The 14,040-nt window shown below is 44.9% G+C and overlaps 1 protein-coding gene across 1 annotated transcript; it reads left to right on the plus strand.

Moving 5' to 3' along the window:
* Positions 1-417: 417 nt before the first annotated feature.
* LOC101785974 (phosphatidylinositol/phosphatidylcholine transfer protein SFH6) lies at positions 418-5,562 on the plus strand. Its single transcript, XM_004973746.4, has 15 exons — positions 418-707; positions 1,191-1,275; positions 1,383-1,656; positions 1,764-1,863; positions 1,971-2,237; positions 2,322-2,399; positions 2,478-2,579; positions 2,662-2,711; positions 2,808-2,907; positions 2,999-3,097; positions 3,193-3,312; positions 3,457-3,619; positions 4,313-4,680; positions 4,907-4,984; positions 5,099-5,562. The coding sequence occupies exons 2-15, from the start codon at positions 1,269-1,271 to the stop codon at positions 5,117-5,119; spliced, it is 1,827 nt and encodes a 608-aa protein (XP_004973803.1). The 5' UTR covers positions 418-707; positions 1,191-1,268; the 3' UTR covers positions 5,120-5,562.
* The last annotated feature ends 8,478 nt before the right edge of the window (positions 5,563-14,040 follow it).

Genomic DNA, 14,040 nt, shown 5'->3' on the forward strand with positions numbered 1-14,040 from the left:
TATCTTAAATTTCGTCATATTGGATTCCAATATATGAAGGGGATGCCATCCATAAACCAACATAAAACTACTACTCCTACTCCTATAGTAACGCGCATGATCAAAGTGATTAACAACCAAAATAAACCCGATAGACGGTTACCAGTTGGGCATGGATGTATCCACAGGAATTGCAGCAACCGTTCAAAGCCCTTAATTGCAAGCTCCTATTGGTACAAGATTTTCGCATGAATCTTGATGGCATTAAACACCGGAATGGGGCTCTAGTCTATCCTCCCGATCCCAAAAGGGCGCGGAGATATATCTGAAGAAGAAACAATCCAGGTCCACCTCATCCGCCGGAAAGCGAACGCGCCACGTTTTCAGGCGATAAAAATCATTCCTTCGGCCCATCTCTCTCACGGAGGACGGAGGAGTACCCATCTCTCCGCAACAAAAGCAACATCGTCTCGATCGTCTACGGCTGTACGCGTATGCATGTACATACAGGGTTTTGTACTGTGATCTGCGGATAAAAATACGGTTATATAGGAGCCGAGAGCCAGTGCCCACCTCCCCCTTCCAGTTACCAGCCGCAGAAGGAGCAAACTGAGAGGAGACAGAGAGGCACAGGAGAGAGGTGGGGGAGCAGGGGAGGAAAGAGAGAGCTCCAATCTCTCGCCTGCCCTAGCTGCCGAGATTCTTGATTGATTCCAAAACAAAAAAATGTGAGTTTCTTGCTCTTCCGTGAGAGATTTACCTTGTTTTGCTTTCGTCTTTCCATGGTTCCTGGATCTGTTTTGACCTACGATTTACCGGAGGTGTTTCCGGGGTGGGAGTGGTGGTAGTAGCTTCGCCGTTGGTGTGTTTGTTTTCGGTTCTGGCGACGGATTCGAGCTGTCATGTCAGGCTTGATCTTTCGTTTTTATTCTCTCCGAGTTCCTGCGCCGAAATAAATGAGGGGGCGCTGCTGATACATGCTGTTTCTCTGGGTGGAATTTATGGCGACGCTGCTTTTAGTAGTAACCAATGCAGGTTCTTCTTCAGGTCCTGGAAACTGCAATCTTTTTTTGGCCCCGAGATTTGGTCCTCTGCTCCGTTTCTTCCTGCTCAGATCTGTGGCGCAGGGTTCGCCCTGCCGCGCTACCAAATGCGCCTTCTTTTTTACGGCTGCTGCAGCGCACTGATCATTCCGAGTGTTTCTCCTGCAGCGGGTGGAGATTGAAGAGTGGCCATTGGAGCGCGACGTCTGAGCTGAGCTATTGTGGAACGCAAATTTGTCGACGAAGATGTCAGGTAAGGGGGAGAACGGGTTCGTGTTCTTGGTTTCTGAAGTTTTCATGTTTTTCTCTTGGGATGCTTTGTGATGATTAACGCGGCGCCGTGCCAATGTGTTGCTGCAGTGAGCCATGCGGAGGACATCGAGATATCGCTGTGCGACGGCAACTCGGAGGACGAGCGGCGGCGCCGCAAGATCGGCTCGCTGCGGCGCAAGGCCATCCACGCGCTCAAGAAGCGCGGGAGGCGGCGCGTCGACTTCCGCTTCCCGCCGGCGGCCATCTCCATCGAGGACGTCCGCGACGCCGAGGAGGAGCGCGCCGTCGCCGCCTTCCGCGACCGCCTCAACGCGCACGGGCTCCTCCCCGACAAACACGACGACTACCACATGATGCTCAGGTCTTGTTGCGCGGAACAAAAAGCTCCGCTTCCGTTCATTGCCTCTATTTGGATAGCTTTTGTGAAATGCTAGGATCTAAACATGCCAGACAAATGTCTTGCCGCAGGTTCTTGAAAGCCAGGAAGTTCGACGCAGAGAAGGCTATGCAGATGTGGGCAGACATGCTGAAATGGAGGAAGGAATTCGGAGCGGACACGATCCTTGAGGTGATCACTTTGAACTGCGAAACAAACCCGGGAACTAGTAGTTTTTCGTAAGTATTTGTTTGGTTCTTTTCCGATGATTAAATTCGCTGCTGGGTTCATGTCTTCAGGATTTCGAGTTCGAAGAACTGGATGACGTGCTGCGCTACTACCCTCAGGGCTACCACGGTGTCGACCGTGAGGGCCGGCCGGTGTACATCGAGAGGCTCGGGAAGGTGGATCCGAACAAGCTTATGAACATTACCTCGACGGATCGCTACATCAAGTATCATGTCCAGGAGTTTGAGAGGGCCTTCAGGGAGAGATTCCCAGCCTGCACATTGGCCGCTAAGAGGCACATTGACTCTACCACCACCATCTTGGACGTCCAGGGTGTGGTATGTGAATGATTTCATTCTGAACTGTGCTTGCAGAATGCAGATCTTGTTTTGTTGTCTCTTCAATTTGCTTGCTGTCTACAGGGCCTTAAGAATTTCTCCAAGACTGCTAGGGAACTTATTAACCGAATGCAGAAGATTGACAGTGACTATTATCCTGAGGTAACTTTACTTTTAATGATATTCAGTTGTTAGTATTTTGGCCCGGTGAACCACTCAAGTTTATTGTGATAAATGCAGACATTACATCAAATGTTCGTCGTGAATGCGGGCAGTGGATTCAAGTGGATCTGGAACAGCGTGAAGGGCTTCCTTGACCCAAAAACTTCATCCAAGATACATGTAAGTTCTTGAAATTATGTTCCATCCTTAGAGGTCATCTGTTTTGGTATAACAATCATAGGTTTCTTTCTTCTGTATGTAGGTTCTTGGTTCGAACTACCAGAGTAGGCTTCTTGAAGTAATAGATTCGAGGTAAAGATAAATACAACTATGCATTCATCTGAACAGATTCTCAAGTTATTTTGAAGCTTCAGTTTTTGACTTTTGTTGATACTTTTATTTTCTCAGTGAGTTGCCGGAGTTCCTTGGTGGTTCATGCACATGCAGCGATAAGGGTGGTTGTCTTGGATCAAACAAAGGGCCTTGGAATGATCCTTACATATTGAAGGTGCCATTTTGAGCATTGTGTTTACCTGAATATATTTTGGTTGATATGTTGTCCTTGTTTTTCCTTGTACTGATAAATATATTATTTGTAGCTGATACACAACTTGGAAGCTGGATGTGTGCGGGAAATCAAACCTGTTTCTGAGGGGGAGGAAAGAAGCTGCTCTTCTTTTCGATTGGAACAGTTGAAAGTAAGCTTGTAAATGACATTCTTCATTCGATTATTGCAGCAAGCAGATTGCTTCTCTGGATTCTTGTTCTAAGCTAATATATTTCTCTCTTTCAGTGGCAGGGCATGTTAAGTGATACATCAAATGCTGAATCAGGATCTGACATTGATGATTTTGGCCCATCATTCTTTCAAAAAGTTTCTGACTATGGTTGCCTGACTCCAGTTCGTGAGGAAGTAAGTTTATCCTTATCTCTTTTCTTACTGTTGGATTTGATTTTCCCTGTTCTCTTAGTCTTACAGACTGCATTTCTTGTGCCGTTTCATTGTGTACATGGTACCTTTCAGCATATTGATGTTTTGTATTTATTTCTGCCGTAGGTAAAGGGCACAGATTGTGCAACATACTTCAGCTGTGACGATCAGGGTCACCCGGATATGGCTCCTGAATCTTACCGCGGAGTGCGAAGAACTCATGAAATGGTGCAGAAACCAATGGCTAATTTTGGGCCATCTTCCACCAACACTAGGCCTCATGATCTCGGTATCTTCTTTTCCTCTCATTTTGGTTAAATAAGTTCTGAATCTATAATTGCTAGCTAACATGTTATACAGTGTAAGGACATTGAAGATTGTGTACCACTTTCTCATTTCATATTATGTTATTGCTCCGCAACCATGAAATTTCTATTTGCATGAATTATTAGTAGTTGTTATTGTCTGAACACTGCCAGTCATTAATTCTTGGGAGTCGGGACCACAGGCCTCCCAAACACTAGTAAATGATAGTGGACTTGATGGTGCTTAGATGGTCAACATTGACATAATATGGCTAGAGGACTGAAGTGTGGCTTAGATGGTTGGCCTCATGTAGGACACGCATTTGCTGTGATGTATACTTAATGTGTTGAATTGATTCATGCTAGACTTTCATTGATAAATATATCCTGGTGAATAATTTTCATGTGTTCTACTGCTTGAGTTACCAAAAAAAAACTTAATTCATTGCAGAACGGAGTATATGATTTTTAATGCTAGTTTGCTATGCTTATTTGTTGTGCACCTCTGGTTCTAATAATATGCTTCATTTGATTTCTTTCTATGATTCACTCCATCTGAGTTTATTTTATTATGCAGTACATCATAGAAGAACCTTTACCTTCAAGAAGCAAACCTGTCTTTTCTTTACTGCCGCTGCAGCAGCCATCGCTAACCTTTTCTTTTTAATGATTGGCAGGGAACAATGCTCTTAATGTGGATGGTACAATTGCTCCAAGGGGATGGGAAAACATGATCAAACTTGTAGTCACAGCCTTGATCAAGCTCTTTTCCTTCATCCGGCTTTTCATCTCTAGAGCTGAGAGGAGGCTTGAGATCGTCCATCGTTCTGCTCCTCCAGTAATCCAAGCAGCTGAGAAGCCACGGCCTCGGACCGTCAGTGATGAAGAGATGTGCGCCTGCTTACAGCGTCTTGACAATCTCGAGTCCTTGTGCAATCATCTTGCCACGAAACCACCACAGATCCCAGAAGATAAGGAACTCGTACTGTTGAGCTCATTCGAGCGGATCAAATCTGTTGAGGCTGACCTGGAGAGGACCAAAAGAGTAAGTTCTTATAGTTTGCTATGCAAATCTCGGTTGTGCAATGTATCGACTATCATAGTATAGTGATTGATCATTTGAATACTCACATTTATGAACTCTGCACCATTAGAGCTATTTCACCATCTAGCTTTTAGTTGACCTGATTGTTCTTATTGCAGCTTATTCTCCTGACGGCTCACTATTTGTGCATTGAGTCATAAATTTAACATTGCTTATTGCATGTCAGGTGTTGAATGCCACGGTGGCGAAGCAGAAGTCACTGGTGGAGGCTCTGGAATCTGTACAGGAGTCGTCTAGAGTTAGGGTACGTGTACTGGAAACTGTTTGTTACAACATCGTTTGCCAATCCTCTGGACTGAATTACATACTACTCACTATAAATTGTTATAAGCTGAACACCAACCCTTTCTTTGTGCAGAAGAGGATGTTCTGTTCATAGGATATGGAGGAGCACCAGATCCGGACCATGCCGTCGACATTAACCAACCGTGAAGCTGACGCGTGAAGCCGCCAATGCCATTTTTGACCTCGTTGACTTCAGCCTCATCCAAGAAAAAGAAACAAAGAAACCTCGGAATTCGAAAGAGAAGATCGCAACCCCTGTTTGCTTCCTTTCATTCCCCATTTTGTTCCCCTTCTGCGCCGTGCCAAGCCCTATGTTTTGTTTTGCTTGGCCAAGTCGTCCCACGGCCTCGCATCCAGGGCCGAGAGCTGAGGTGAAGGTGAATTGCTTACGAATTGCTGAAGCTGAAGTTGTACTGACCCTGCGGCTGGAGCTGTAACAAAGACATTCTCCAGATTGATGTTAATGCCCGTGCACATTCCGCCTCTGATTCTGATGATTGGCTAATACAGATTATGACATGGTCCGTTGAATTCTCATTTGCTTTGTACTGGCGTTTGTGTTCGTTTTTTTTTTTGATAAAACGTTTGTGTTCGGTTTGAGTTCGACACAGCGTCACGGTGCCCTGCTGGCTGTTATAGTGGTAGGACTATCTCTGGCCCAGAGCGATTCGTGTGCCGCTGCCCGGTGGTCCTGTGCGCGTGCGTTCTGCTTCACGCTCTTGTTCATTGAACTAACCTGCGCCGGGACATGCTCTGATTTGCCTCAACATCTCTTATTAGTTGTTAGCTGGCTGCCTGGCTCCAGGTCCAAGGACGCGAACGGCTGAACTCGGCTACATGCTCTATGTGTGATCCATTGATCTTCCTGCCTGTCCAAACTCCAAACACCAAGTTGATCGCACCATTTAACGACAGTCATGGCGTCATCTCACTTTAAACACCTCAACCTCATCGTCAACATGAACCTCATCTCGTGGCTAGGCGTCCGCGGGGGGAAGTCCTCTGTCGGAGTTCAAAGCGTGGTCAGCCGGTGTTCTGTACTAGGCATGAATTAGGCCTCTGTCTCGCCAGTGTGTTCTTGGCAAAGCAAATTGTTCAGTAAATGGCGGCACGCTGGAAGAACGAACGGCTGGCCTGCGGGCTGCGGAGTGTTTCTTCCTGCCTGATCGAACTGAGGTGTTGACGTGGCAATATATAGCTCACACGGTTCAAGCCCTACTCATGGGCTGATGCTAATCAGCTAATGTATCCCATGGATATGCTGCAACCTCTGAGATGGAGATGCAAGGCGTACAAGGAAACAGCGAGGCCTCTCGGCGGTGTCGTGCTCCATCAGACCGTCACCGACTTGACCGAGAACGTAAAAGTCGATGGTGACGGCAAAGTTCACCGGATATCGAAGCCGATGCAGTCCTGCTCGCTAGAAAAAACTCATCAGTTTCTACTCTATTCCTACTCCTAGGATTTTGGCGACAGGCCACCGGAAAAAGTAAACGTTGTATTAATTGAATTGATGATTCTCCCATTACAACGCCCTGGGCTTATTTATACCCTGGAGCAAGCTAAAGTCCTAATCGGTTACGACATGAACTGTTACAATGATTCTAAAAACTAACTAAAATAAATCTCCACGCTTTTCCATATTTGGTGGAGACGTCATATTTGTATCGGACTCTTTCTCCTGATTCCATCGGCTCTTGGAACCTTCTCACCATTGGTTGACTGGTCAAAACCGGTGTCAACACAAACACATGGTTCTCCTTCAAAGCATCTTTAAACCACCACCTCGGGTCTGGTTCTCGAAAACCCCCGCCTTACATGGTATTAGATCATGTCACGATCCTACCTATCAGTGCAAGCAGTCTAAGGACATGAACATAAAGCACATGCCTAACTGTTATGATAGATCATGCATGCAATTCTAGTCACCATGGCTACAAGAATATCCTATGCAATCTACTACGTCCATAGATTGGAATAAGCAAACTCGTATATGGATCGTTATTGAATTGGAACTCATCTATTCCTTCACCATGAATAATTGTTCATCACAAGATCTCCACCGAGGCCATACACGTGATTTGTGAATCCTAACTCCAGAACTCTGGCGTGGATCTTCCAGGCAGGGTGATCACGCTGGCCAGAGCATAGTCTAAGCTAGCCCTCGGACAACTACACGGCCCTCAGCTCTCTGTAGATGGTTGTCCCCTAAGTTCTTCGGCTTCTGCTGCTTCGAATCTGAATTGTCTCCGTTGAGGGTGCCTAGGGATCATATTTATACCCTTGGGAAGCCTTGGGACGTACTTCACCTTCCCTTGCACGAGCTCCTTGCTTGAGAGTTAAGCAAACCTTATTTCTATAAAATCTGACTCGTCCAGAATTTTCTTTTACGCAGCCCTTCCTTCCCAACATCATATCTCCCACGTCTGAACTCCAAATAGGGTAAATCCGATGCCTAAATTGTGTATAGCATGAAAATATCTTCAACTTTGGTATTCATTTCTTTCCCTGGAAATGAAGTTAAGGTCCTAAAATAGCGACGGGAGATAATATGTCTGTTTCGAACTTCTCAGCACAACATGGATTTCGAGGGTCATATCTTCTAGTTTCATAATCGAAATTATGCTTTTCATATGTTCAAATCGAAGCCCTCAACGATGGCTACAACTTTGGTAGTCAAATTTTCTTCATTAGAGGTCGTTTAAGTCTCCGAATTTGCACCGAAAGATCATGCTGTCTTGGGCTACGCGAATATCTTTAGGGTTGACTTGATCTCGTGGATAACTTTCCAAAACTCCTATTTCTTCATGCTTAAGTCTCATTAGCCTGGCGTTCACTGTGGGTTGGGCTGTGAAAGCACACATGATCCATTAGGTGGTCGCATGGACTTCCTCAACTGGGCTCGATTCCTTTGGGCTTGTGCTTCTAGGTGGGCTTTGTGCAAATCATCCAATTTTGCATGTATTTCCTATCATCTTGCAATACGATCCAAAATACAAGACACATGCGAATATGGAGTTATTTTAGATGCCAAGTGACGAGTTAGTATAATAAGTAGTCGAAAAACACTACTTAAATAGCACTAAAAAGATGGCAATAACAAGCGACAACACCCTCCACCAAAAAGAACCCACTTGGGACCTAGCATGAGGTGGAGTTCCATTCTTGTAAATACAATTCCAATTTAAATGTACCCAAGGCTAATCCATCTTGTTGTAAAATTCGTGGAGGAACTTGAGTAGGAGAGCAATGTTTTGAGTCATGAGGTTGATAATACCTAGGCCACCTTCCTCTTTACTTATGCAGGCATGTTTCCATGCAACAAGGCAGCCACCTTTCTTGGATAAATCACCACCATAACATAAACATGGCTTTCTATATTTGTCTAGCTTCTTAATTATCTCCACAGGAATTTTAAGGGTACACATGTAGAAAGTTGGCAAGGCTGAGTAGATAGAGTTAGCCAAAAGTAATCTCCCTACATAGGAAAGCATTCTAGAAATACCCATGAGACGTCTCTTCGTTCTTGTCAGGATAGGCATGAATTCAACCACTATAGGCCTAGTAGTGCCAAGAGGTAGGCTTAGATATGTAAATGGTATTTTACCAACATGACAGCCAAAGGCCTATGTTAGGAGCATCATCTTAGATTCCTCAACATTAATTGGGATCATGTAATTAACCTTAAGACATGTGTAAGATGCAAAGACTTGCAAGATGCTCTTAAGTTTCTGAAGTTGTTTTGCCTCAGCTGGGAGAATGAGCATAGTGTCATCAGCATACTGCACTATAGAGAAGTCACTACCAAAGTCTGGACCAAGAGGATGTCCAAGCAAATTTCTCTGAGCTGCGTCATTAATAACTGACTGGAGAAGGTCCGTAGCTATCACAAAGAGGATAGGAGATAGGAGGATCACCTTGCCTAAGCTCCTCTTGTATTTCAAAGGTTTTCCAAGGACTCTATTTAGCAACCTCGAGGATGAACCCGAGCAAAGAATGCCCCTAATCCATGAAACTCACTTATCAGAGAAACCTTTATGTTGTAGAACCTGTAAGATAACTTCATGTTCAACTTTATCGAAGGCCTTCTCAAAGTCAAGTTTAAGAACCACAATCTCTTTTTTAGATTTGCGGCTGATATGAAGAAATTGGAAAGCCTATGCCATACAATCTTGTATTGTTCTCCTTTTTATGAAGCCATATTGGTTGTTATGAATCACCTGAAGAATTACTTACTCTCTGCAATCTGTTTGCCAACAATTTGGTCAAAAAACTTAAGCGAGCAGTTGAGTAAAGAGATGGGTCTGCAATCATTACATGTCTAGGGTTATCCTTCTTAGGAATCAAGGTGATCAGGGAACCATTGATTCTAGAGATTTCCAAGTTACCTGAAGCAAAATTGATACAAAGCCTAATAAAATCCTCCTTGATAATGTTCAAGCATTTCTTGATAAAGACACCATTGAAACCATTATATCCCGGGGCATGATCAGAAGGCAGATGTCTGAGCACTTGATTAATTTCATCGTGTTGTGTGTTTTTTATTTTTGCCCCTAGTTGTATATTTTTTATTTATTTCTCCTCTTCTAATAAAATTTCGATAATTCTCTTAGCGTCCGTAAAAAAAAATACAGATTATGACATGGTCCTTTGTATTCTGTCTTTTTCTCCACTACTGGCTTTTGCCATCGATCTGAGTGAGCACGGCGAGACAATGGTTGGTGCCCTGGTACCTGGTGTGGTGATTTGCACTAGTTGTATACTTGTTTCATTGTATGCACGAGAGGGAGCGGCGTGGGCCCAGCGACTGTCTGCTTGGCAGGCACTGGTACTCGCCGGGCCGGCAAAGTTAAGGGCCCTTCCCGTGCCACCGACGACACCGCGGCGCTCACCTGCGAGTTGCGGCCGGCCGAAATCCACCTGAGTGCCGTGCCACTGCCGCCGGTCGGCCGGTGTGATGGCAGTAGGGCCGCGGCTGCCGTTCCCTCGCACGGAGAAGAGGCAGGGAGCACGGAGCACTCCGTATTGGATACGCGACCTGGACCCTGTCTCCGGCCTAGAGCGATATTCATGTGCCATTGCGCGCGCTTGTACGCTGAACTAACGTGCGCCGGGACATGTCTTTTTATCCTGACTGGATGTGGCCGAGTTGATCGCAGCGTTTAATGACGGCCCAGGGGGAAATGCGGAAGGAGCATTCTTTCCGGGCCTCTGCTTCGGCCCCAAATGCCATACGGGCCAAAATAACGGCCCGCCCAAAGGCGGTGCAGACAACACAACCCTCGGCTTCCTTTTACTTTTGGGCCAAAATCACTCCCACCGCGGCATCCTTTTCCTTTTCGTACGCGAAGTAGTACTCAGTAATTACTGTACGAAGCCAGCAGCGATTCATCGAATTAGTGACTGCTCTCGCTAAAAAAATTATAGCTCCACTTCGCCAACTCAAAAAAAGAAAAAAAAAGAAAGAAGAAGCTATATACATATTTGCATATTTGGCTATCAGGTGCAAATCCAGCATAAAAAAATATATGAATGGGTGGGAATAGTCGTTGTTTACAGCATCGCGATTGCTTTATCTTTTTCCATGCAAGATTATCGTATTCATATTGCTACAGTACCTGTTGCCGTATTGTTTTATCTTTTTCCGTGCAAGATTATCGTATTGGACAACATAGACAACATTGTTCCAATTAAAAATAATATTCCTAGGTAACACCAAATGATAATACAAAATCAATCACCCTAAAATTAACTAGTTCCAAGCGAAAGGGTGGTGGCCAACTTATTTTTCTCGAACATGCAGGAGAGCTGCATATCATTACATTAATAAGAGAAGAAAAAATCATACAGAGACCCGAACACACACCCCACACGCTTAGAACCTTAAGATCCTAATCACCTTTTACAAGAAAAAAAACGACCACGAAGCCAAGAGCTGAGGCCCTTAGCCCCAGCCATGCTCCATAGCTGGACATCTTCTCTGGCTAGAGTGAGAGCCGTAGCAACCCTGGGGGAAGCTCATCGCGAAATACATCCATAGTTGGAGCATTAGCTCTGAAATAGATCGGTCGGATGCCAAGTGAGAAACTGAATATTTGTTATACCTTCCGGAATAGTAGGTATATAATTAAGATCACGATCAAACCGATCAAAGTCAATGTCTTCACCTCCATATTCACGGATATAATTGCGAAGGACCATAGTAGCCACAACAATCATCTTTTGCTTGTACATGGGTACGGTGGCATCTTGTAGGAATTTTCCACTTCCACCACCGCTCACCGTCACTCCGTTCCGACCGTCACGCTGCTCAAAAAACCTTCCCAAGTAGCTCAGTCATGCTGCCCGAATGCTCCCCACCCCCTCTAATCCTCTCTCTAGCTGCCTTCCCGTTAAGCCGTCATGCTGCCCAACTCCGGCCAGCCGCTAGCGTTGCTCCGACTTCCTGCCGACCAATCCAAGCTCGCCCACGTGTGCGGCTTCTCACCCGGGTCATGCACGAGGCCTTAACACGGCTCCAAACCTTGCCCAAACTACGCCTCCCCTTCTTCCCGTGCCGCCGTCCCTCTCCGGCGAGCCACTCCAGCCGTCGTACACCCTAAGCCACCACGAGGCCTAGCCCGCCCTCTTCACCGCACCACCCCGAGCCCTCAGGGCCACTTCGCACCCAAACCCACCCACCAGCCGCACACACACGTCACGCCGCCAGCCCCGTCATCGCGCCCGTCAGCCTCTCACCTCCCCATGCGCATGGTTCAGTGGACCACACACTCGCCCGCACCCTAGTCCATGAGTCCACCACCCGATGCACAGCACAGTAAGCCCCCGACGCGCCCCACCGACCGCGTTGACCTGTCCCCACACGTCAGCCACACGAACAACTTAATAACGCTAGGTTCACCTGGCAGAATGTACACAAAATGTTATTCTGCCCATTCCTTTCATCCAAAAATTTCACCAAAATTTCCAAAAATATTAGATGATACCATAAACCTATTAGAACAATCTAAACTATTTTTACATCTCTAAGGTTTAACCCTAAATAAAACCATTTTCAACCAATAGAAAAGCCCCATTAGTGTACCCTAAATTTCTCCTTTTACATCCCTTAGCTCCAAAAATATCCAATAAATTCCTAAAAATATTGGAATATACTCTAAACACATCCATAGATTCACCTTCCTAAACTCATATCCTAAAACCTTAGAACTAGAAAGCCATATAATAAACCTATAAGAAATCCTACTAGAAATCGTGTCCAATCTCCAAATCCTTCCTAGGAGCTTAGAAAAGGTCGTTTTTGATAGCCCAACCCTCTTCACAACACCCCTTAAATTCTTTGCAATAAACTTTGGATTATTTTGACTGGTGATTGATTGCTTATTTATTTATTTTATTTATTAGTAACTTAAGTTCTCCCCGAAGGATCAAAGTTAGTAATCCACTAAAAAAAATTCGGTTTTGACACCGACAAGCAAGGCAAGTCTTAACACCAACCCCTTGTTCATGTTACGCTTTGCAATACTAAAATTTAACCAAGATAGTAAAGTAATATTGCATATTCCATGAGCCTCCTAAATATAAGGTTAGGCATATTCCTAAAAGCAAGCTCTTATTCTCCCTCCTTGCTAAAGCCCTAGGAATGGTCTTGTATCCAGGGCCTAATAAATTTCATATTTTCTATTCAATCTATTACCTTTTAGATGTGAGTTATGTTATAGGAAATGAACTATAAAGCTTGACTAGCAACCAACTAAAAAGTGTACGAGGTAAATTGGGTAACCCCGCAAAGGGCCCTAACCAACGTTACCTCGGTCATTTAAGGAACAACTCATTGAGAAAGTCTTTCCAGTGTATATGTGCAACAATACGAGCTAAAAAGGTATAGCCTTCGGGAGTGCCTACTTATGTGAGGACTTGATTCACACCCCACTACAAAATCTAGTAAACCATCCCAAGGAGCCACGGTGGGTAACGGATATACTGGAGCAAGACCTTTGCAGAGTCCCAGGTCCGGCTGGCACGGGTCATTGGTTGAGGTTAAGAGTGGCCTGGTGGTATTGTATATCACATATGATGCATCTATTTTCCCGAGTTTGTGTCCTTGAGCGGGACATGGAATGGCCCCTGCTTAGGCCCCAGAGTTATTCGTGGATGGAGCTAGAGGATGTCGTTCAGAGATTGACGCTGGTGGGTACGGGTCTCGTAGGGTAGTACCACCAAAAGACCTTGGTATGGGCTACCCGATCGTATGGATAGAGTGTAAAGGCTCTGCAAAGTTATGTGGTGGAACGGCCCCGAATTAACCTGGCTAAAGTGTATTTAACTTCGCCTAACACGCAAACTTACACTTTAATCAACCTAACTCGGCAGTCCGTCGGGTTATACCCGATAAACCACTTAATTTTGGATCGAACAAAGTATGCTCACACGAAAATGAGGGTCCCAGAGATTACAACAGTCCAACTAGATTAAACATGGTTCCATAATTTATTACATCATAAGTTCGAAATTCAAACAAGTTTGCAGAGTGTTAAAACAGTGGAAAAGTAAAATCAAGCAAAAGCTAAATGCCGATATAGGATATCACAGCGAAGCCAACTATGATATCAGAAACCATGATCCTCGCCGTCCGAGAATGGTTTCTACTCGACCGTCCAACCCGGAGGGAGCTGGGTAGGCCAAGTGAAGCTAGCAGCCACTTGATTAAAATCAACACAACCTGAAAAGTAAGCCACAAGCAAGGCTGGGCAACTAATACTTAGCAAGACTAACCCGACAGGTGATTACTAATTCACCAACTTCTAGACATGTAGACTTTTTGGCTGTGTGTTTATTTTTGCCAAAAGCGACTAATAGTTGATCCTTATTTTCAAGTTTTAGCATCAGGTTCTATATTCACTTACCATTCTAAGTAAGCACCTAATCTAGTCAAGCAAGGTGATTAAACAATTAAGTTCAAGCATCAAGATTATCATCATTCTGTTCCACTTCTTACTCAGTGCAGCATAGCGA

This window comes from Setaria italica, chromosome VI (assembly GCF_000263155.2).
Source record: "Setaria italica strain Yugu1 chromosome VI, Setaria_italica_v2.0, whole genome shotgun sequence".
Lineage (NCBI taxonomy): Eukaryota > Viridiplantae > Streptophyta > Magnoliopsida > Poales > Poaceae > Setaria > Setaria italica.

Bases quoted from the DNA above. Each gene is read 5' to 3' on its own strand.
- LOC101785974 (XM_004973746.4), top strand. The intron at 2,400-2,477 runs GTAACTTTACTT...TGATAAATGCAG, and splicing joins ACAGTGACTATTATCCTGAG to ACATTACATCAAATGTTCGT. The intron at 3,313-3,456 runs GTAAGTTTATCC...TTTCTGCCGTAG, and splicing joins TGACTCCAGTTCGTGAGGAA to GTAAAGGGCACAGATTGTGC.